This window comes from Mustela nivalis (genome assembly GCF_964662115.1).
Source record: "Mustela nivalis genome assembly, chromosome: 14".
NCBI lineage: Eukaryota > Metazoa > Chordata > Mammalia > Carnivora > Mustelidae > Mustela > Mustela nivalis.
Window position 1 is genome coordinate 73734208 of NC_139033.1, and position 25554 is coordinate 73759761.

General features: G+C 39.6%; 1 protein-coding gene across 1 annotated transcript in view; it reads right to left on the bottom strand.

Annotated features, from left to right (window-relative positions):
* Positions 1-25554, bottom strand: part of L3MBTL4 (L3MBTL histone methyl-lysine binding protein 4) — a 403808-nt gene that overhangs the window by 99669 nt on the left and 278585 nt on the right. Inside the window, exons 14-15 of the mRNA XM_082699053.1 lie at positions 16109-16282; positions 3497-3567 (exon numbers count right to left, since the gene is read on the bottom strand). Coding sequence (XP_082555179.1) covers positions 3497-3567; positions 16109-16282 — 245 coding nt within the window. The remainder of the gene's footprint in view (positions 1-3496; positions 3568-16108; positions 16283-25554) is intronic.

Sequence of the window (25554 nt, forward strand, 5' to 3'; positions counted from 1 at the left end):
CTCACAAATGTAATGTTAGCAAAAAGTCAGACATGAATGGATACATACTGTGTGATTTCAATGATAAAATGATCAAAACAAGGCAAAGCAACAGTGAGAGTGAAAGGAATCAGAAGTGTGATGTCCTGACTGGAGGTGGTAACCTGACTGCACGAGGGAGGCTTCTGCTCAGAGTCTATTTCTTGACCCATATGGTGACTAAGTGAGAATAATCTCCTGAACTCGTCTAAAATTATTACTTAAAAAATAAAAGAACGTAGCAGGTGTACATGAGAGCCATGTACCTCATGCAGTTAGAGGAAAAATTCAACTCTAGTTCACCAAACATGATTCTATACTAGTAACAAAACAAAAAGGTGAATTACAGATCCAAAATAAATCTGTGAGGGATTTATTAACAATGTTTACCTTTTTCATGCTTATATTGTGTTATTTTTCGCCTGATGAAATGTTTGGATTTGTAAAAAAAATGAGCCTTAGTTACACATTTGAGAACAAAAGATAGTAAACAGTTAAAATACAGGTTTTCTAGCTGAACATTCTACAATACCAAAGATGTCCCCTGGGGCAGGGCACTGCAGTGGCCTAGACAGTGACATGTGTCTGTGGTACCTAACCAGTAGCTAAGTTTTAGCTGCTCTGGTTCTGGGCTTTCTAAGTGAGCAAAAGGGCAGACTGCTAAGATGTACAGGTCCTTTATACTTGATGGAAATGCACTTTCATCAGCTTCACTCAACTTGTATTCAAAGGAGCAGATTTTATGCAGTTATCTGTGGAACATTCATGGAGAAGGTAAAACCCTGAAAGGTCACCACACAGATGCCCAACTCAAATCCAAAGAAGGGATGTGGCACAGCAAATATGGCAACGGTATCATCATGCATTATTTTACTTAACAAAAGACGGCAAAGAGAACTACAATTTGCCATGTCTCATGCATAACACTTGACAGGCTTACCTGCAAACCTGTAGTTTAGGAAGACAAACTCTAACTTCCATCAATTTTACTTCCAGACACCCTTTCAGATAATCATGTTTTCCTCAATAAATTTGTATGACTAATTAAAAATTTCTATCATCCAATCTTACTTTTAATCATTATTATGGTGAAAGAAAGACAATCGTATGTCTAAGAAGTATTCTTGAAAATTATGGGTAGGTTTTTAAATTTTATATCTGCCAGGAATCAAATTGTGAATAAAATCATTTAGGAAATAAAGATGTTTCCAAGTAAAAACTGAAAACAAACCCAAGATATGAAAACACAAGCTGCACATGCATGTGTACACACGTGCACACAATCTTTAAATATCAGAAGTACAGCATTTCCCCTCATAGGAGAAATGGAGAACACATTTTAGCCCATTTTCCTTTTTAAAAGAGTACTCTGATGAATTAAGAAGGAATTTATTCATATCTATACCCAGAACAATAATAAGTGTAAGAACTTAGAATTTATGCTCAGATTTATAGGCTTGCAAAAAATAAAAGCAAAATAGTAAATAATTGTTTAATGTCACAATCACACCCTGAACTCTCCCTTCTCTGCAACAACTTTCGTCCAGAGCAACTTCCTCTTTTTTCTCTATAAAGCAATGTTCCTCTCTTTTGTTCTCTGGATTTGCCCATGCTTTTACCAGAGATGGCTTGTCCCTAATTACAATTCTTGCTATTCCTACCTAAGTAAACTCACTTTGCTGGTAAAATAACTGGTTGTTTTATTTATTTATTTATTTATTTTTAAATATTTTATTTATTTATCAGAGAGAGAGAGGGGGAGAGAGTGAGCACAGACAGACAGAATGGCAGGCAGAGGCAGAGGGAGAAGCAGGCTCCCTGCCAAGCAAGGAGCCCGATGTGGGACTCAATCCCAGGATGCTGGGATCATGACCTGAGCCGAAGGCAGCTGCTTAACCAACTGAGCCACCCAGGCGTCCCAGTTGTTTTATTTTTAAGGTCGGCATTATAAACCTTTTAAAAGTGATGCAGGAAAGAATAAGTACACAGTGAATAAGTTAGAAGAGATTTCATCTTTCACATTATGCAAATGTATTTTGCTAGTGATATTTTCTATTTTTATAAGGATGATTCTCATTACTACTTTTACTATGTGAATTACAAAATTGACTGTGTATCTGTTTTAACAGGAACATATACATAATTACTCTGTGGAGATATTTTCAAAAGTGTCAAAATATGAATTAAAACACTGACACTTTTTAAGAGCTCCTTATACGGCTCCAAAACACATGTTGTTTACAGAACGGAGGCTCTGTAAGATGGATTAGAACATTTGTATGGAGCAGTTTCTAAAATATCAGTCATTTATTTTATTTAAGGCAATGTTCAGATCTGATGATATTACCCAGAAATGCTTCTGGTTAGGTAGCAAAGTGTAGATGCACAATGAAACCAAAGTAACTTCACCGCCTTCCATTTTCTTCGGAAAAGATTCCTCCTCTTTGTGGCTGAGATGGAATCAGGAGTCCGTTTGGCCGGGAGCTGAGCTTGGTGCCTGCCTGGAGTGAATGGGTTAGCTCTGCTCAGAGAGGTCAGAGCTCTTTTTGGACAATGGCTGCCAAGCACTCTTTCTTCCTTAAGAAAAGGCTAGTAAGCAATCATACTGGAGAGGAGTGCAGTGCTACCGAGTTGTTTTAATTTGCTGCATTTTTTACCAAGTCAGCAGAAAACTCACTAATTTTCTTTTCCTCTGTAAGAGAAACAGGGCTCCTGCTGTGTTCTGGGAGATACAAACATGCAAAACTACTATGGCTGAAGACATAGGATACTCATTACAAGTCACCAATGTTTTCATCTGATTAAATAAAAATTATTGCACTGAAAGAACAAAACTGAGGGGAAACTTATTCCTTAGCTAGCTTGCTACAGTATAACCTCAAAATTATAGACACAATTCTATCTAAAAGAGCGAAACTTATTTGGAAAGAAAAAGAATTAAATGAAAACATGCAATTATTTTTCCTACACTAATAATCCTTCAGCTTTTAGTTTTAAGTTTAAACAAAGCTTCCCGCCCCCGCCACCCCCTTGCCGCCCAACAACTTTCTTGGGTGTCTTAATACTTAGATACATTTTCCAGTTCCTCAACATATAAAAATGCCATGAGATGCTCCTTCATGCCCTAGGCAGATGGCAGAGAAGTTCCGCCACTGAGACCTTTACTTCGATAGGTCTTGATTTGTCTTATCACGAATGAGGATCACAGAAATTACAGTCTAGTTCTTTCACTTTAAAAATGAGAAAATCAAGGTTGGGGTGGAGAAGTATTAGAACCTACTTGTCTGTAGGGTTGGGACTAGAACACAAATCTCTTCTTGTCTCGTCAAGCTCTTTCCACTATCCCCTCCTGGAATGATAAAACCAACCCGGCAAACAAATCAGACATTCTTCACAACAAAAAGCACAGTCTGTGTTTTTGCTAGTGTTTTTTGTTTTTTGGTTTTTGGTTTTTTTTTTTTTTTTTTTGTCTTTTTACCTCTGAAGAGATTATCCAAGTCAATATCTTCTTTTCCTTTGATTTTCAAACACTTTGCCTGCTGTACAAGTCTGGGCAAAGAACAGAAATAAAATCTAGATTCATTATCTGGTGAGGTAAGAATAAATCATGACAGAAGCACAAATTTAAATAGAAACCACAGGCTAAACAATAGTGAATTCGCAGGTATTCTGCTGCACAGAGCCTTGTTACAATTCTTCTTCAGTTTAAGATTTTAAAAAGGTATTTTCCATCAGAAAATCTAACTTTGAAATCTGCAACCTGAAAGCTCTCCCCCACCTCCAACCCCCTTTCAGTCTGTTACAGCAGAAAGTTTCTAGAACTCTCTGGGGGATAATCCCTTCAGGTTCTGAGAAGGAGCTATCAGGGATGATAAGGGATGGTATGGTTAGCAAGTGGGTAAATAGTAACTGCTCTGATGATTTTAGCTCTTATTTTAATCAGAAGATTATAGACATTGTGCTTAAACAACTGTATAAAGTAATTTAGTTATACAGTTGAATGTCAGAGAATTAATTAACTTTTAAAATGCTCCTGTATGCAGTAAGGACTAATTTTGTAACTCTTCCGTCATGCAACTTTATTACAAACTTGAGGTTCATGGTTTGTAATGAATATGGAAGCTTCTAAAATGAAACTTTTTTCAGTGTTGCTAATTACCAAGTATCATTTTGAGTAGAGAGACCTTGAAATCATTGGTTAATTTATCTCTATATATTTATGATTTTCACAAAAATTGTAATGGTTTGCTTTGCAAATGCATTTTCCTATTGCACTTGTACAGCAGCTCTCTCCTTTTATCCTCACTGACAAGCTTTCAAGTACTGTTTCAATTTTTGTTTTAGATGAGGACAATGATTCAGTCACCAAAACCTTACACAGGAATCTAAGTGACTTATACATAATTGGAGGTAATTTTATCTAGTTAGGACATTATATTTATAATATCTGTCATGGTAAAAACATATTCTATCTATTAGATATATATATTTTTACCATTAGATATTTTAAGAAAGATTTTATTTATTTATTTGGCAGGGGAGCAGCAAGCAGTGGGAGGGGGGCGAAGTAGGCTCTCTGCTGAGCAGGAAACTGGACACAAGGCTTGATCCCAGGACCCTAGGATCACGACCTGAGCCAAAGGCAGACGCTTAACTGACTGAGTCACCTAGTTGTCCCCTGTTAGACAATTTTTAATCAAAAATGCAAGAAACAGAGGAAGAATTTCTTCTGTTATCCCACCGTGGATTTTAAAATGAAGGCCTAGATAGCTACTTGTGGGACACGCTTGCTCTGGGTAGTAAAGCTGCAGTGTAGTGGGGAGACCAGCACCCTCGGCAGAGAAAACCTGCATCCAGGCTCTAGGCTTGTACCCTGGAGCTCATTTCTAAACTCTCAGCTTAGGTCTTAGCTTCCCAATGTGCAAAATGGAGACTGAACAATTCGCGGAACTCTGTATTATAAAATAGTTTGCAAACTTTTATTCAGCACTGATGTGTACAAAAATGTGAGGAATACTTTCATTAATCAATACGCTTAATTTTCATTATGCTCTGCATATATACAGATCATCAGGATTTATTTATCTCCTTGTAGGAAAGAATATGAGCAATAGAAAGAGGGCTTGGATTTAGGCAGTGAACAGCTGGTGGAGAGAGCTGGTCAACATGGAAAGCCAGAGGCACAGTGTGCACACTCAATAGCCATGGTGTTGTCATTTTGCAAAGAATAAAATGGAAAAAAGTACCATTTTAGTCTGCTTATATATTTTGGCAAATATTTGTTTGGGTATATTCCCCAAACTTTACAAACTGATGAAACTGAGTTGATTTTCAAACCATCTTAAAAGCATCCCTTTACAATAGATCCTGATGAAGATCTTGATTCTATCTTCAAAATTTGAAAAATAGAAGCTAGGATGCCTTATATAACTTTGATGGGGACTTTAAAAAGCAATTTAAAAATAAATGAAATAAATTTACTGAGTGGCTTTAAAATAAAATTCCAGGCACTGCCGTTAACCACAGACGTATTTCAGTACAGTTTGGCTTTCAAAGTGATTACATCACTAGGGAGATACACCAAGTCAAACCCTGTAATCAGTTCAGGCTCAGTAACATTTCCTGAGGGAGACAGGCACCTTCTAAGGACCCTAGATCTTCACTCTGTTCACCCTCATTTCATTCTCACAAAAGCTCTCTAAGGTAGAGGTATAAGGCCCTGGATATAAATAAAGAAACGGAGGCTCAGAGACACTAAACCACTTTTCCATCTTGGTGAGTCAGTGGTGAGACGAAGACTTAAGTCTGCAGACTCCAAATCCAGGTTCCCCCTACTCTGTGCATCATTTCCAGGGCTTGCGGAGCACTCACAGAAGGCATCAAGAAGCTGTCACAAGGCACAGCAAAAGAAAGGGAGAGTCAGGAATGCTTCTGACAGCTGGAGGGAGAGACGGCCTGGAGTGAGGCAGGAGGGGGACTCTGTGGAGGATGCAGTTGGGTCTGGTCCTAAAAGAAGGAAGACGTGCAGGACCGGTGGGCTTGTAAAGTTCTAGAAAATTAAGGTGGGAGAAAAGCAGGAGCTGCAGCAGACCAGGCATCGGCACAGTAAGAGAGAGGATGTTCAGCAGCCACAAAGAGGCTCATCAACCTACTAGGCCGACATACCTGCACTGTGCAGGGAAAGGAGGGCTTGGAGGTGAGGCTAAAAGAACAAGCTGGAGCCAAGTTGTGGAGAGCCTTGCACGCTGTTCTCAAGTATTGGACTTCCTCTTGCTGGCAGAGGAAATGTGATTGAAGTGTTGCATCTGGAAAGAGTCTCCTGCACGCCGGCGGGCAGCAGAAATGTTTGGTGATGATTAGGCCAGTGATGTGCCAAAGATTATTTGTTTGATTTTAGCTAAAAAGGCCATACCATTGAAATTTCCAGGTATTACTCTTTCAACGGTAATTCTGCTTGAAACCTGGCCCATACCTTTTTATCATAGTTCCAGGTGCTCCAAACAACCTTCAAAGTCTTTTATTAATGTGATTGCTGGTACAGCAGAAATGTCAATGTGTGTCTATGTACCCCTGATTCCCTCTACACAGGAGTGCACAACTTAGAGAATCGCTGCTTCTATTGGGGAGACTGGCCACTGTCATCCTATAGTCTCTGCTACTCCCATTGATTTTCCACTTGCCTTGTCCTTTGGATTTTGCTACTTCCAGTGGAAAAAAAGGGGCTGCATGCTCTCCGACCCCCTTTCTATGCTGCTGCTACCTTTAACAAGGCAAGTTAGTGGCTTCTGTTTCTGGGCTCAGTAAATGCTAGGTCCTGAACTAGATGTCTAACATGAAGGAGGCAATATTACTCTTATATCCATGTGTTGAAAAACACAAAGAGGTTAAGTAAGTCACACAGTAAGCTGAAGACCTAAAGTGGAAAAATCAAAATTTGGAGTTAACTCAGGTTAGTCTAAATGTAGTCATATGCTGTCTAGAACAGGAGTTGCCAAGAGCAGCCCGTGAGTCAAATCCTGCCCATCACCTGCTTCTGTGAATGGAACTGTAGTAGAACACAGCCTTGCTCATTCATTACTTACTGTCCACGGCTGCTTCCCACTACACTGGGCAAGCTGAGGAACCAGTAGAGATCCTAAGACTGGCTGAGCCTAAAATATTTACTCTCTGGCCCTTTAGAGAAAAGGCTTGCAATAAAGGAAAAGTTTCCTAAAGCCAAAAATATACATATGACATGTGATGGTTTTACTTACTACCTTTTCACAAAATTGCCTTAGTAACTCTAGTTAGTTATCACTTATAATAGGGCTTCAAAGGCAAATATTGACTCTGACTTTTTATTTTTTAAACGTATTGCCCAGGTCCAATCAGTATTTCCTTAAGGTTTCCCTACCAGCAGGTATTACATTCAATTCATTCAAACTCATTCATGTAGCTTTACCTACATGCAGGTAATATTACATTCAGCCAAAATGGTATCTGCCACCAAGAGACTCAGAATCTACCAGAAGATACAGATGGGTACAGTGCCAGCTTTCACACAAAGCAGATTGAGAAAAGGGCTCCAGGTAGAGATGAGAAACTGCTTTGGTATGACAAAGTAGGAGTGGATTTTCTGCTTAAAAGGGCAGTGAGATCAGAAAAACCTTTCAGGAGGAGAGGGGTTTGTGCAGGCCTCCAAGCAAATTTCACTAAGGGAAGCGTGAAGACGGAGCACTGCAGAAACACTGGCAGGTGGCGGGCTGGTGGGGGAATGATGCACGCTAGGTGCGGTGTGTGATGAGGTGAGATGAGCAGGCTGGGGATGTGTCATGAGGACTACAAGGGCTTTCTACACACGTATATATGGATTCTGTGTGTGTGTGTGTGTGTACACTTGTGTGTATGTGTGTTTGTATATGCAAATTTAGTTATAGTAACGTAAAATAACTCAAGAACCTATAAGACCAATCTAAGGACAGATTCATACAGTAGGTTTAGTTTATAAATAAAATGTAATTCAACTTTTAAAAACTACTGCATTATCAACTATCAATAAATATAAATACATATAAAATACATATAAATACATATAAAAATGTTTAATGCAGCATTATTTAAAGAGGAAAAATACTGGAAACAACCTGAGCATCTGTTGATTGGGGAGTTAGTTGAATAGAGTATGTCTACGCTATGAAAAATATGTTATTTAAAACAATGCATTGGACCCATTTGTGTGAATGTGACAAATTACCCATGACATACTGTTAAATAAGTAAAACATATTTTTAAGCTAGTATCTCTTATTGTCAGACGTTAAGCCAGCAAACAATATTTTTACATGGCAGTCCATAAGAGACAAGGAAAATCTGTTTTTTCTTTTTCTTTGTGAGCAGACTTAGTTGTTTTAAGTCTTTAAAACTTTGCCATATGAAAGTAAAAGTCCAAGACCAGATTATTTTTCTTGTGGCCACAAATGCTGACTTCCTGTGCCTTGTTCAGGTGCCTTGTTCAGAGTGCTGTTGTAACCTTGGGATAAAAATATGTGTGCATTTTATTAAAGTTTCAGCATTTAATGTCAGCGTCCTTTAAAACGTCACTGACATATTAACCTATCGGGAACGCAGCCTCTTTCCCCTACACTCAATATGATTGCATCCTAATCTATCCAGAGTGATATAAGCCAACCTTGAGAGAAACATTAGCATAAAATTACTATAATATTTTTTTAAATGAATGTATATTTGAATATCCATATGCATACATAAACACAGAAAAAGTGTAAAATACAAGTAACCTCAGGAGGCACTGAGAAGTGGGGAGTGAGAAAGTATGTTTCTAAAAACTTCTCTATTACCTGAGTTATTGCAGTGGGAATTTTATCATATTTTTATAAGCCTATATGTTAGGTTATTTAACCAGAAAAAGGCTGAGTATTATTAATTTTTAATTTTTTCTCTTTACTCTCCTGTATTTTCTAATTTTCCTATAATACAAAAAATTGCTTTAGTTATGAGAACAAATCATGTTAAATGTCCCCATTTTACTATTTGCAATGAGTGAAAAATAACTGTTTTAAAACCAGATCAAGGATGTAGCTGAGAACAAATGCCCACTGGTGCTTGGGCAACAAAGTTCTGTTTTTCTGGCGTGCGGGAACACCAGTATTCCTTTATGCAAGGAACCGTGGACATCTTAGCACACACTGTTCTGAAGCATTTAATTACTAAGAGGCTGGGCCAAGGCAGGATTCCAGAAATCCAGAGATCCACAATAAATTATAAAATGCCTCGTGAGAACCAGCTCAGAGAAATATTTTTAAAGATCTTTTTAAGACATACATTGAGTATTTTATAACATTTCAGCAGAAGTGTAAATTTGTTTATAAACCACCAGACTATTACGAGGCGCCACAGGAAGCAAGGCATGAGGATCCCATGAGGGCCAAGTCCTTTTTCCCTAGCACCGTCACTGTCTACGTTCCTGAGCTGATCTTGACACAACTCCATTCTCAATTTGCACACTATTCAACAGAACCACCCCCCCCCAACTTTTTGCCCTAATGGCGTGGATCTGCTTATGGTCTTTAGGTTAGGATAGGAAACTGCTGGAAACTTTGCAAATGTTGCCTGTTCACTCTTGTTACTTTGGTGGCACTTAGCCACCAAACAGCCTATGGTTTACTTCTGTTTGCTCTCCTCCCCTCCTCTTCCTGACAGTATACTCCATGCAGGGATGGGGCAGTTGTGTTCCCTGCCATATGCTTGGCACCTGCCATACCACTCAGCCACAGTAGAAGCTCCACATGCATTTGCTGAACAAATAAATGTTGATGCAATGAGTGAATCAACATGCCTTCTGCCAACTCTTCCTGCCTGAGTTCAAGACCTCAGCCCGCCACTTTACTAGCTTGGGCCATGTTCTTACCACCAAGTGAAAGTTTACTGAAGACAAGGATTTTTGTCTGCTTTGTTCTAGCTGTATCACTAGAGTTTGGAATACAACTTTTGTAAGTATTTGTTCAAAGGGTAAATGTTGAATGAGTGAATGAATGAATGAATGAATGAATCCAATTTCAGGAAGTAGCTATAGTCAGGATCCCAATTCTGCAAGGCTAAGTGTCATTCAGGCATTCATCTACCATAATCCAGTTCTATTCTGACCTAATCTTGAGTCTAGAGGAGGAAGAGGTATGGAAGAGTGAGCAGAGCAATGACCCAGAAGTCAGAGGGCTTCAAGTGACCATTCATGACAGTGTCAATAGGGAACTCAATTCTTTGGCTCTGGTAATCTTATTTCTCTGTTGAAGAAGCAGGACTACATGATCTTGGGAGTCCCTTTCCACTACAAACCCCAGGATTGTCATAACCCACTAGAGGTCCCTCAGAGTGTGCCTGGAGGTGTGGAGAAGGAGGGAGTTTGTCTGGATCATGGGGGGTTTCCTGTCTAGCCACAACCTGTACAGAGGGTTTCCTGGGTGTCCAGGAAAAATCCTGACATTTGACCACTGCTAACTTGATTAAGCGATGTAACTGCATTTCAGATGCAGAGGAAGAGTTAAGACTAAATAAAGGTTCAAATTTCTATTTTGGGGGCAAATGTGTGTCGTACATACAAAATTAGAACTGGCCCAGTTGCAAGACTTTAAATTCAACAGTTTTTATAAAAATGGAAAAGATATCAATAGTTTCTATTATGGGTCAGGCCCAGTCATACTTTCTATATATCTATATTCAAGATCTACACCTTATACATTATATTCATCTCACAGATGAGGAAATTGAGACTTTAAGACACAAACTAATGAATACAGCTGAACCAATCAGCTAAGATTTACTAAGAACCTATAATGTGACCAGGAATGAGGAAAAAAACAAAAGCATAATGAAAACTGGTTCATACACTGTAGCAGCTTCCTGTTCTTTTGAGAAAATAAGGCATCCATATAAAGTAAGCTCTAAGAAGGCCCATGTAGACACAGACAAACAAGCTATTGATGTGTAGTATAGACCAAAGCATAAAGGAGTGAGGAGTGTTAAGAACAAGGAATGGGACTATCTCTTATTGGATCCATATCCTCAAACCTACCAAGTCCCTGGCACAAAGCAGCTGCTCAAAACCTATTTAATTGGTTGAGTGCCTACTGAACATCAGGCATTATACGAAGTGTCAGGAATACAGAAATGTGTACAATGCGGTCTCTGACATCAAGAAACTCATATGGGCTGGAACTGCTGCAGAAAACATTAAGGATACAGCTGAGCCTCTGAGAAGGGAGAAAATGCAGGTGGGAGTAGATAAAGTAGGAAGAATGGGAACAAAGGCACTGGCCCAGGAATAAAAACAATATTGTGGGTGATTATAGGGAGTGAGTGGGACACTGAGTGGGCTTTATCTCCCCAAGCAGAGAATTTATGTGGGAAGTTGTAAGAAAAACATTGATGGATTAAGGAAAACCTAATGACTAGGAAGGTTGATATAGGAAACAACAGACTAACACTGTTTTAATTCTGAGAATGGACCCCATAGCAGGTATTTATGGGGCAGCTAATTTGAGTAGTGGAAATAAACTAGCTGGCTCACGGCAGCACAATTTATTATGAGGATCATTAAGGAACTATTTCACTACACGCCATTCTCTCTGATTACCATAGCTTCCTCAGCCATTTTTATTATCAGTATAGGCCTTAGGGAAGTTCATAAAATTTATAATATAGAAGGCATTAGGGGAAAGAAAAATGAGATTTACTAGGCATTTTCTTAGGGTTTTTTTTTTTTTTTTTTTTTTTGAGAGAGGAAGCGTGCATGGAGGAGGGGCAGAGGAAGAGAAAGAATCATAAGCAGCTTCATGCTCAGCAGCACGGAGCCTAATGGAGGCTTGATCTCATGACCCTGGGATCATAACCTGAGCTAAAGGCAAGAGTCAGATGCTTAAATGACTAAGCCACTGAGGTGTCCTTCTTAGGTTTTTCTTAATAGCAATGAGTATGAATATGACTGAATATTAACAATGATGTTCTACAAATTATGTAAATTAGAATATGTTAAGCTGCTTTGGGGAGGCAAAAGAAGTTATTAAAGAATACTTAGGTGGCTGGGAAATGCTGGAAAGAAAATGCTCCACTCAGACCCAGGGAAGCCAGCTAACAGATAATAAGGGGGGAGGGGACAGTTGCATTTCAAAGTAATTTCGATATGATGAAACTGTTTTAATGAGTATAATTTTACTCCCATGTTGCAGAGAGAGGCCTTTAGTTTATTATAATGAAATGTGTTCAAGATAGAAGATATTGTATTATATATACTATAAATAAAAATAAATAGTTTGGGGGAAATCATGGTAAGATTCTTCCCTTCCAATAGTTCTGTTTTCAAGAAATAAGAAATAAATGCATCACCAGATGACCCTGAAAATCACAGACACAGTAGAAAGTCATCTAGACATAAATTCAGCCAAACCCTTCAGAGCGTTAAGCTGACATTCTTTTGCTAGTCTAATGTAGTTGAAATGTGTGTAAGATTTGGAGTCAGGCCATTCTAGACCCAAATCCTAACTTTCTTACTAATTGTCTGTGCGATCCTGCCAACTCTGCCCAATCTCCTGAACCTGCAGTGTCCACATTATAAAATAAAAATAAGAATCACTATACATAGGGCTGTTGTAAGGATAAAATTAAACTAACATGATGCATACAGACTGTTTAACACAGTGTTTTGTGGCCCAAAGTGTGGGTGATATTAATATTAGATAGTTATTATTACTGATACTTCTAGTGTTACTATTATTAGTTTACTGAAACAGGAATATGCTGGATTGAAACAGAACACCTATATTTGGGTCCCAAATCAGTTATTATTAAGGATCTCAATTTCCTCACCTATAAATGGCAATACTATGCTGACAATAATATTTGTTTTGCCTAAATCACAAGATTATGGGAAGCTTCAAAGGTAATGTATGTGCAAACTATAAACTGTCAAAAATATCCCCTTTCCTCTAGAGTAAGTATATACATAAATGAAAGAAACTCAAGTTCAAGATCATTTGCCTGTACTTAATGCACCAGGAAATGTAATACTTCTCACTCTATTAGCATAAAGGGAAAATGACAGTCTTTCAGTAATGAGGGCCTATTGTGAGACTGGGTCTTTAAGAGTTGTGTTAACATATAATATTACTTCCATGAATGTGAATCTTGTAAACATCTAGTAGTATATAATCTACTCAATTTTAAAACTTGACCTTCTATTCAGAAAATGTGAACATAATCAAATGATTTACTAATAATAACTCCCTCTACCAAGATTAATATGGAAACAAATACACTTCTAAAAAGTAATTACAAAACTGGGATGCAGTTAGGAAAAAGACAAAATTCCCTAAATTTCTGGACAGTACCTAATTGATTTGGGAAAAATGTCAAGAATTAATTTTACATTTTGCACTTGAGTTGTCAGAAGTCTGAGATTCTAAAGTGACAAGTGTTGCTGGTATAAGCAATTACAGAAGGCCTGTCGGTAGCTCAGTGATGTATTTGTGGATGGATGGATGGATGGATGGATGGGAGGGGGATGGAAACTGTAACTCTCATTTTCACTAATTTATACCCCATTCTTATCCTTGGACGTGAGCCAGGTGAGAATCATTCCCAACAGATAGAAGAAAGAGATTGAATTTAAATATCCTCCACCTATATCTACTGTTTTGTGATTTTTAAGAGCAATGATTTGGGTTAGAGCAAACTCAGCCTCAGGAAACCACAAGTAAACTGTAAAGAGAATTAAAATATATTTTTTTCTGCTCAGAATTAGTGTTACATATGATTCCTTGATGATTTCTTTGCTCTGTTCTTCCCTCTCCCTGGAATTCTAGACCATGAGCAGGACGTCATAGAGATTGGGGTAGAATCAAAGTGGGCACTCCAGCCAATACTGTGTAAGCATTGTCATGAGAGCTGATTAAATGAAAAGAAGTGGACTGGGACTGGAGCACAAGGAGGGCTTTGGTCTTGAGACTGGAAAACAAAAGAAGGCTTAAGAAGGGATCCAAGATGTGCACGGTATGACCCCCCTCCCCTCGCCCCGTTATTTACACAGCACTGGGCGTACATGAAATAGGATTCCACAGGATAGGGTCATGTGTCATTTTTCTACGTGGTAATCAACTAACGTTCTCTATTTCTTCTTTCTATCTGTAGTAATTATGCTTATCTGATCTATTTCAGTGTAAATCCCCTTCAAAATGGTAAAGCATAGAATAATGTATTGAAAAGAGTAAGTTCTGGGGTGCCTGGGTGGCTCAGTGGGTTAAACCCTCCTCTTTCGGCTCAGGTCATGATCCCAGGGTCCTGGGATCAAGCCCCACAAGGGACTCTCTGCCTAGTAGGGAGACTGCTTCCCTTCCTCTCTCTCTGTCTGCCTCTCTGCCTACCTGTGATCTGTCAAATAAATAAATAAAATCTTAAAAAAAAAAAAAAAGAAAAGAAAAGAGTAAGTTCCAAAGAGGAGTTCAAGAGAGAAGAGGCCATATATCTGTGTTTGCTGAAAAGAAAGGCTTAGCTAGCCTCAGATTAACAGTTTGTGGTTTTTTTTTTTTTTTTTTTTTGGAAGCGGTTCAAAGATCTGTTTTGTCTCTCTGACTTTTGACACTGAGGATGAATGTCTAAAATGTTTACAAGAGTCACGAGCTAAGTTTTTATTTGGGAAATAAAAAGGTAACAGAACAGAAAGAATATGAGCAAAAGGATGTACTGATCTCTATAATTCTGGGATAAATAAACACCATTCCTTGGAAAACAGTTTTTTAAAAAGGAAAAAGTTCTCCCTCAACTAGGACACGGAAAGGATGCTGGAGCTCTCAACTACTTACAGTTGTAAACAGTGTGGGTGGGAAAGAGGCAGTAAAGAACAGCTAGACCCTATGAAGTTTCAACAAGAGAAGTGGGCGTCTAACAAATAATAAAAAATGCACGACACAGCTACGAAAATAGGCATGCGTATCTATAGGAAATAGATGGTGCAGTAAAGGAGAGGTAATCTGCACAGAGGTGTGCAGAAGCAAAATCAACTACTCAAAAGAAGGAAATGCCACCCAAATACGCTATACCAACATTTGCTTGAAAAAACAAAACAAACAAAACCCACACTTCGCACCAAACTCTCCCAATGAACAGGCTGAGAGGGAAGCAGCAGCCTCGCTGGGACTGAAGGCATAATGGGGCAGAAAGTTGTTTCAGTGGAAGCTCAGACTCCCACATGATGAGAGGCGCCTGCTTCTTCCTTCCACCTAGGGCTGAGTGAAAAGGGCAAGGCTCTGGAGGTTGGGAAGAAACAGCAGCCCCCCTCAGGTAACCGTTCCTTCAGAGCTCAGGGAGTCTGCAGTCTCTGAAGGGCTTGAACAGGAGTGCCTCCGCCTGCAGCATGGTCTTTATAACACCCGCTTCTCGCTTCTCTGACCAGCCAGTGTCTGGTCTCCCACTATTTCCTGAGTGTCAGATTTTTCTATGTTTATAATTCCTGCCATAGGTTAAAACATATAAAAAATAAGGTTGCATTTGCAGCTCCCTAGAAAACAGTAACATGTAAATGAAAACTGGAAATTGTTGCTTCAAGCGGTAAGTTCACATTTAAGAACCAAAGGATCACGTGTTACCAATGAATCAACAGGGAAACTGTTCCGAGTTAGAAGAAATCAAATCAGAGGGGCACCTGGATTAACAAGGACAAGGCAGATATCAGGCAGGACAGGAAATCCTGGTAGGATGGAGCGGACACTGTACTCCACGTCCTAAAGAGTCCATCTCTGAAACCATCCCACAGAACAAAGATGTTTTCAAGGCAAAAGCGAATCTTAGGGAATTTTATAGATGAGATGCGCTTTCTTATTGCTCATGTGTAACATGTACATCTAGAAAGACGTGAATCTAAACTTTTGAAAACAAAGACATAAAAAGTATTTTTTTAAATGAAGACTAAACCTTAGATGAATCCCATGAGCCAGTGAACAAGCATTTCAAAGAAACACAAGGAACTAGTATTATTATTAAAAATGTTGTTCTTTTACTCTTCTACATGGTTCACTTTCTGGTTTACATTTTCAAAAGTTCCTTACCTGGGCTGACTGTTCACCATTTCATGTTTTCCATTGAAGTTCAAGCCACAGATGTTCTTCGGTTTCGAATGTGAAGAGTCGGGTTCCAAATTTGCCTGTGTTTGTTCTCTCAGACGATCATGAAGAGTTGCCTCCTTTTTCAGGTTCATGTCTGAATACGGGCAGCCAAAAGCACTGGTTTGTATAAAAACGAGCGTACAGTTGTCAGTTTACAGCAGTTGACCGGGAATCCACCACCACAGAGACAGACTGACATCCAAATTTTAAGAACTGGAGAAAGGCCTTCTTCTTCCACTGAGGACACCCTAATAAGCTTCCTTTAATACTGCCCTTCAAAGAACTCTCAAGTTCCAGATCACAGACACTGGTTCCAGAGAATGAAAGGTATAGTCACCTGCTATAGACATCCAGTTTTTACTATTTTGGAAACCTAAACATCTAAGAATAATGTAATAATGTGCTTCTGGGAGAGCAATGGAAATGTTATGTAAACACTTGATTCAAAGTTTGTATCTTCTGATATGTATGCCCTGATTTGATTACCTACATCACCAGATACTATGGGCCATGAAAAATATTCACCATTATCAGAAAATAGTATGCTTTTCTTTCTCAACGTTCATGTATCTAGAAATACTGTATCTGTATTTCTGCTTAATCCTCCTGAAACCTGCTAGAAAGTGTTGTGTTTGAATGTGAAGGAACACCTGAGATGAAAGGCAGAGACCAGAGCAAAGACTGAATCCTCCATCTTGGATGTTTGGAGCCTAACTGGCAATGAGCTACTGGGACACATGATCTGATTCTTTCTACAGACTGGTAGTCTCCATCGGATTTCTGTGCCTGCATCCCTGTCCCCAAAGAAGCCCCAAACCTCTGCTGTTTCTTAGAGGAGTGAGGGAACCACTCTCAGGGAAAGCCCAGGGGTGATGGTCAGCTGCAGGCAACCCCAGGGGAAAGTATTTCATTCTCAAGCTTCTGTTTCTCTCCAGTTACATGGGAAAATCAGATTCAGTTCCAAGGGGTGCTGGGACCATGACAAATCTCGCGCACGCACACACACACACACCCCAACACAGTAGTTGTTATTATTATCATAGTGTTATCATCCTCTCCATCTAGGGAAGCAGAGAGTCAAATGCATCGGTATCTAGGCAGTCTGGTCTTTTTGAGGAATTTGCTTCCAATTTACTGTATATTTGCTGACATATGATGCATAATAAATTCTTTTTGGATGCATGAACATTTTCTTTTTTTAAATTTTAATGGCATGATAAAATCAGGGACCAATGCAGTTCATCCTTTATTTTATTTTATTTTTTTAAGATTTTATTTATCTGACAGAGATAGAGAGATCACAAGTAGGCAGAGCAGCAGGCGGAGGTGGTGGTGGAGAGCAGGCTCCCCACTGAGCAGAGAGCCCAATGCGGGGCTTGATCCCAGGACCCGAGATCATGACCTGAGCCAAGGGTGGAGGCTTTATCCACTGAGCCACCCAAGTGCCCCCTTCCTTTATTTTCAAGCAGATGGAGTTTTCCAAGGACAGCCCATATACAATCTAACCCCAGAAGGTCTTTAGTATTAACCTATATCTAGAATTGATCTTTTGGATGAAATCAGCCTGCCCAACAAGACAGAGTGAATCTGAGCGGGCAGTAGAGAGGATAAGCAGCCTTTGCTACACACAAGAGAGTCCTCTCTATATGCATGTTCAGTAATCTGTAATACTTGGTGCTGATTTATTGGTTTATTCAGTTACTGATTCAATAATCCATTAGCTGAGCATCTGCTACATCATAAGAATTTTAGAGAAACCCAGTGAAGTAGTTAACATATATTTATAAATATAATTTATAATAATAAAACCAAAAAAGCTATCACTACTGAGTGTGTACTAGATGACCACTAAAAATCAAGATTTAACATAAATTATTTCTACATTTATTACTAAATACTCAGATAATATTAATAAAGTTATTGTGCGGGTAAGAAAACAGTCACACACAGGATAAGCCACCTTCCCAAAGTTGCTTGGCACTTTCTTGTGAAGCCTCAAAATAGATCACTTAATAATTAGCACCATGTGAGGTTTTTCACATCACCGAAAGAAGAAACAGGAAAGAAGTGTGGTATAATTCTTGTGCAAAGAGAAGCCGAGGCAGGTGTTTACAGGGGAGAACAGCACCCTGTTCGCTGTGACTAATGGCTAGAGTATGCCTGCAGCCACTACAGTCCTGTGTGAGAAGCTAAGATGTGATAAAGAACTGTTTCCAATAACAGCACAGAGGCAGTAACTGTTGAAGCTGCAGCATACAAGATCTAAGGGAAATTCTAGAAAGAACTCTCTGCAGATAAAAGTTGAAAGCATGAGGCTATCCTAAGAGAAACTAGGAAGTGTTTATTTCAAGCACAAATAAGTTTTCATTAAGATACTATGATTCAGAAGCTCTGCTATCCATCTAATACATATTCTCAAATTGAGACTTTTAATTAAGGTAATGAATTTTCTTAATTTCGCATCATCCCCCAACCTGATTCGTGCTGCACGGCACTGATGCTCTGTCCCCCAGCCTTATTCGTCCAGCAGTGTAGACAGCAGTCACAGACGCTCCTGTTCGGGACTTGCTTCAGTGAAAAGAAATGTGGGTTCCCTCAAACTTCACTCATCAGTCAGTCCCTCTAATCATTTTGTCCCTTGCCTGTTGCTTCCTAATTCCATTCCAGCCCCTCTGTGTCTCCAGAGGTGAGGAATGGAACACCGGGAGTGTCGTCAGGGTGCCACACATCCTGATTCCACCAGGCAGGCCCGGTGACACCCCACCTCCAGGCTACATGGATCGGAATGAAGTGTGAAGTGCAAAAGAACATATTAAATGGCAAAACCAGGTGTGGCCTGCTATGGTGAAGAACTGGAAAGATGATGGTGATGGGACACGGAAGTACAAAAGAAGAGGGGATGTTAACATCTCAGCTAGAGCAGTCTGCACCCTTTCCAACCTGCTATTGTGCCATGAACCCATTTCCATACTGCGACACCATGCTTACTTGTGCTCTTTGGAGAGAACACAGTTGTGTGAATGATACGGGATCCCTGGCTTTGGCCTGCCTTTCTGCAAATGCAGAACCTTACTCATGTGCTTGTGCGTGTGTCTACAGTTAAAAACCCACTGAGTTGATTGTCCTGGGTGTGTGTGATAAAAACTTTTATTTTTTTAAAAAAGTATTTCTTTTTTTGAAAGATTGTATTTATTTAATTGAGAGGGAGAGTGCGAGAGAGCAGGAGCAGGGGGATCAGCAGAGGGAGAGGGAGAAGCAGACTCCCACTGAACAGGAAGTCCAATGTGGGACTTGTTTCCAGACCCATGTTTCAAGACCCATGGCAAAGCTTTTTAAAACTTATTGTGGTTTAGCTAAATATTGAGGAGGAAAGGAGAGTCTGAAGATAAAGTCTCATTAGAAAACTGTTGACATAAGCTGAAATTTCTATAGCCTAACGCTCTGTCGGTCAAGGCAAAATGTCAGCTTCTGACTGATGGGAAAGTAGTACATTCAAATTTGAGCTCATTAGGACCATGATAGCAGGTGTAGAAACTGCGGGCGGAGGGGGAAGCCCTGAGCAGCAGTATTGTGTGGAAGACGCGACTTCTTTGACCGAGCGGACTATTTTCCTGGCCTTCCTTAGTGAAGGGGGTGTTTGCTATGTGCAGGAAAAGGAAGAAGAGAGAGCAGAAACTAGTCAGTTGACCCATATAAAAGTGTAGTTTCTTTTTTTTTTTTAAGGTTTTATTTATTTATTTGACAGACAGAGATCACAAGTAGGCAGAGAGGCAGGTAGAGAGAGAGAGGGAAGCAGGCTCCCCACTGAGCAGAGAGCCTGATGTGAGGCTCGATCCCAGACTCTGGGATCATGACCTGAGACGAAGGCAGAGGCTTTAACCCACTAAGCACCCAGGCACCCCGAAAGTGTAGTTTCTAAAAGACAAATGCTTGTACGCCCAGACATCTGAATTTCATATGGTTTGACCAAATAGTTGGTAAAGAAGAGCTACAAGCTCACCAATAGCACCAAGGCATATGAACAGAGGGTAAACACTAAGCAAAGCAAAAAGTACCAGATAGTTGCAGACAAGTTTTTAAAAGGATCTTCTAACAGATCTAAAACCATGGTCCTAACAGTCTTCTTCATAAATAGAAACATAAAAATGATGACAATTAAAAAATACTAGTTTTAGGACACCTGGGTGGCTTAGTCAGTTGAGCGTCTGCCTTTGGTTCAGGTCATGATCCAGGGTCCTGGGGTCGAGCCCTGCATCTGGCTCCCTGCTCAGCGGGAAGCCTGCTTCTCCCTCTGCCTGCCGCTCCCTCTACTTGTTCTCTCTCTCCTTCTAACAAATAAATAAATAAAATCTTTAAAAATAAAATAAAATAAAATAACTAGTTTTGCTTTTCAGATTATTTAAGCATAATATTAATATCTGAGAATAAACAGAAAAGTAAATTAAATTTTATCAGTATACATGTTTTTTTCTTTAGGAAAACGTCCTGTACTCCTATTAAGAGGAGCATTCCTGACTGCCTTCCAGCTGCAATGGTGGAGGGCTAGACTCAGCAGAACCTGGCAGCTGAGGCTGAATCGCTGCTTTGTGTGTCCTGCCCAGGAGGTCCCTTAGCCTTTGAATTTTCCTTCCTTTTGTGCACAGGTTGGTGAGTTTCCCGACATTCCCAGGACCAATACTGATCCGAGGCCAAAGATAATTTGCTAAACCCTGTTGTTCATTGTAGGGTTCAAAGGTTCCCACCGGAAGCAGTGTCCAGTGCTGACAGCTGTGCTCATGCTCTGTTCATGAGTCTAGGCAGTCTCGTGGGCTCCAGATCTCCTAAAGAGGCACATGCCTCTGTCCTTGCTCTTAAATGCCTTGTCTGCTGCCACAGCTAGAATTTGGGGGCCCTACTGGGACAGAAGCCCTATGTTCCCATTTTCTTCTCGATTCCTTCCCAGGACAGGATTTCTGCATCTCAACCCCAACCCAGAAGTGGGGCTGCACTTGGCAGATATCACCTGGCCAGTCCTTTACGTGCTCCTCATCCTGAGTTATTCTCTATTACTGAGCTTCGCTCTCTAACTGGGGTCCCTACCTGCATCATGGATTCTCGCATCTGGCCCCAATTCTGAGTCTAGATGATGACTGCTAATCACCAACTCCGGTTCTGCTTGTTCTACTAGATCATCATCTTGTATCAACCGTGTGTTCATCTTCTCATACCCAAGCTGCAGATTTGGTTCTTGCTTCTCTGACTACCCTGTTCTGCTGAAAATAATGGGCCATGCTCCACAAGATCCTAGGCGGTGGCCAATTTGGGCCCTAAGGTTATAACTGAGTTGTCTCGACTTACATATTGGTAGCTTCCCAACCAGTGTCCCACTGCACCCTCAGGGCAGCCAGGAGGGGCCAGAGTCCCAGGTCAGTCCTTCCAGCCTTGAGCAGCCTCCTCTAAGCTCTAAATTCCTTCTCATTCCCAAGTACTGATTATCATTTTCTCTCTGTGGCATGACATGAAAATGTTGGGAAGCATGACAAATTTCAGCAAAATAGCAAAAATGAAATAGCCCCTTCAGTGCTGTACGCCCAGACATAAATAAACACCAACAACACAGAGGTCAGCAGTATTTCAGGAAGAGTGTCAAATCACTGACAATCTTTCTCCAATCCTGAAAAGTGAAGTTGCCAGAAACAGACAATAGCTCCCAGGAGAAGCCCTTCTCTAGGTATAAGCCCTCAGCTAGGCAAAATTAGAGACAGTTCTCTAATGCAACTAACCTACCCCTTGACGAGGCCTACTGTGTTTTAGATTTTAGTCTCAATTATCTTATAAGCCAACTATATTCTCAATTTCCTACCATGACCTAGAAAAGATGACATGGATAAATCATATCTGAGCAGGGAGACTAAATTCTAAGTCTCTTCATCTATCTTCAAAAGACAAAGAATTACTTGTGGGACTGGGTGGAGACCTCCTATTTGGAAGCATTCATGGAAGAGATGGTCTAAGGGGTCTGCCTCCCCAAAACAACAGGCAGCGGGGAGGCTCTCAATGGCCGCCACCGTCAGATCCTATGAGAGGCCTCAAAGGAGGCGCAGAGAAAGGGGGGTCAGCGAGGAAATGGGAAGGAGCTAGAAAAATAAATGCTTCCTGTCTTGCGATTCAGCCTTGGGCCCTGAGGCGACAAGAGCCATCCTGGGACAGGTGCCTCTCATCACACGCGGGTCAAGTAGAAAGAGCAACACCTCCCCGCCCCGCCCCTCACTGTTTCCCAGTCCACTCAGTATGGTTTGTTCTCACTGTTATTTGACTTTATGAAAATAAGCTATTCCTGAGGCACCTGGGTGGCTCAGTGGGTTAAGCTGCTGCCTTCAGCTCAGGTCATGATCTCAGGGTCCTGGGATCGAGCCCCGCATCGGTCTCTCAGCTAGGCAGGGAGCCTGCTTCCCCCTCTCTCTCTGCCTGCCTCTCTCCCTACTTGTGATCTCAGGTGCCCCAAACATCTTTTATTCTTAAGAAAATACTGATATTTTGGCCAAATGGCACTGAAAAGCATGATAAATGATGAAATGCATTTGTTGAAATTATGGAATATGTCTAATAGTCTCTACAGAAACTTTTAAAAGCTAATGACTTAAATTGTTGATGATTTTGTTTCAATGAGGATGAAAGGCAGGCACAAATACTCAGGATATTCATCACTACCGCTGACCAAATCAACTAAGTAATTTCTCAAGGCCAGAAAAAAAAAGGAACAAGTACAAATGATACATGTTAGAATATAGACCAGGGAGAAAGAAACAACATTGTCTAATATCAACTGAGGAGGTAACACAATTTCTATTATATTGTTCTCCAACACAGAGAGAGGCAAAAATCAACTGGTATAGCTATGAGATTCTAAGGTCTTAAAGCTAATTTTCTTCAAATTCAGGTGGTTTTAAAATGAAGTTGCCCCACTACAATACAATACAATACAATACAATACAATACAATGTAATACAATACAATACAGTAAAATAAAATGAATTTGCCCAGGATAACTTAGGGGTAAATTTTCTCTGATTCTGACTAGTTTTTTGCCCAGAAAATAGATGATACCATCACTTAATTGTCATTAAAAGTATTAGCAAATTGAATGCACATAGTAAGCAAAAAGTATAAATATTTAAAACAAAAGTTTCATAAGTAGAGTTAAAAGAAATTGACAGCTACAGAACTCAGAGTTCAAAAGGTTGGTTAAAATACATTTTGTTCTAAAAACACATTTCTGCGGGGGTAATGCAGCCTCTGAAGTCAGGCTAGATATTATGAACTTGCTAAAATGGGCAGTTAGGAAGTTGAAAGAGAATTACTACACCCATGGAGCACTGTAATCGGTTTAGTTGAGTGCCGAGAAGCACAGGTTTAAGAATCAGAGGAAACTGGATTAAAGTTTCCAGCGTCACAACCTTGGGCAAGCTATTCAATCTCTTTTTCTTTTTCACTTCTTCATCTATAAAATGGTGACGACACCTTTCTTACAGGGATTTTTGTGAAAACCAAATGAGTCAAATCAAGCGAGCTCCTGGTATCATGCCTAACCCAAATTTAATGCTCATGAATTTTTAATTTTTAAAGGTCTATTCTGATGCAAAATATAATAATAATAATCCAATTTATTATATTTTAAGTTCTATAATTTTTATTTGGTTCTTCATTGCTTAGAGCAACTTATTGAGGTATGGCTGACACATAAAAAGCTATACATATTTCAAGTAAACAACACAAGCCATTTGGGATAAGTAAGTATACATCTGTGAAACCATCACCACTAACAGGGCCATAAATATACACATCACCTCCCAAACTCCTCCTGCCACATTTAGTATATGTTTATTTTTCAGTGGTAGGAACATTTAATGTAAGAAAATGTTAAGTGTACATAACAGTATTGGCTATAGGCACTGTGCTTTGTATAGTAGATCTGCAGGATTGATCTTGCCTAACTGAAACTTTGTACCTTTTAACCTTTCACCTCTCCATTTCCCCTACCCACCAGCCTTCAGCATCCACCATTCTACTCTCTGCTTTTATGAGGCTATTTTAGATTCCACATAAAAGCAGCATCAAACCATATTAGTCTGGCTTATTTTAGTTGGTATAATGACCTCCAGGTCCATTCATGTTGTAAATGGCAGACTAATTTTCTGTTGTATGTACATGTCACATTTTTTTCAATCCATTCATCCATTGGACACTCGGATTGTTCCCTATATCCTAGCTATTGCAAATAATGTTGTAATGAGCAAGGGAGTGCAGGTATCTCTGATTCTGATTTCAGTTCCTTTGGATAGACATCCGATTCTGATTTCAATTCCTTTGGATACACACCTGAAGGGAGATTGTGGGGTAATATGGCAGTATTGTTTTTAATTTTTTGTGGAAATTCCATACCATTTTCTATTGGGGCTGCACCATTTCACATTTGTACAACAATGTACAAGGATTCCCACTTCTCATCCTCATCAATACTTGTTATTTAATTTTTATTAAAGTCATCCTTACTGACGTGAGGTGATACATCATTGCAGTTTTAATCTGCATGTCTCTGATGATGAGTGATGTTGAGCACTTTTCATGCACCTGTTGGCCTTCTCTGAGTCCTCTTTGGAGAAAAGTCTATTCAGGTCCTTTATTTTTAAATTGGGTTATTTTTGTGTGTGTGTGATTAAGTAGTATGAATTCCTTACACATTTTGAATATTAATCCTTATCAGATATGTATGATTTGCAAATACTTTCTCCTATGAAAGCTGTGCTTTCGTTCGTTTGTGGTTCCTTTGCTGTGCAGAAGCTGTTTGATTTGATGTAATCCCATTTGCTTATTTTTGCTTCTTTTGCTTATGTTATTAGTATCACATCCAAAAGATCATTGCCAAGACAAATGTCAAAGAACTTTTTACCCATGTTTTCTTCTAGGAGTTTTAAAGTTTCAAGCCTTACATTTAAGTTTCTAATTCATTTTGAGTTGATTTTTGTGTATGGTGTAAGAGTTCAGTTTCATTCTACATGTAGATATCCAATTTTCCCAATGCCATGACTTGAAGAGACAATCCTTTCTCCATTATGTAATCTTGGCACCCCTGTCAAAGATTAGCTGACCATATATATGTCAGTTTATCTCTGGGCTCTATTCTGTTCCATTACTCTGTGTCTGCTTTTATCGCAGTGGCATACTGTCTTGATTACTGTTTTAATGGTATTATAGTATAATCGGAAGTCAGGAAGAGTGTACTGTGTACAGCTTTGTTATTCTTGCTCAGAAGTATTTTGGCTACTCAGGGTGTTTTTAGTTCCATATGAAATTTAGGATTTTTTCTATTCCTTTGAAAAATTATATTAGAATTTTGATAGGGATTGCAT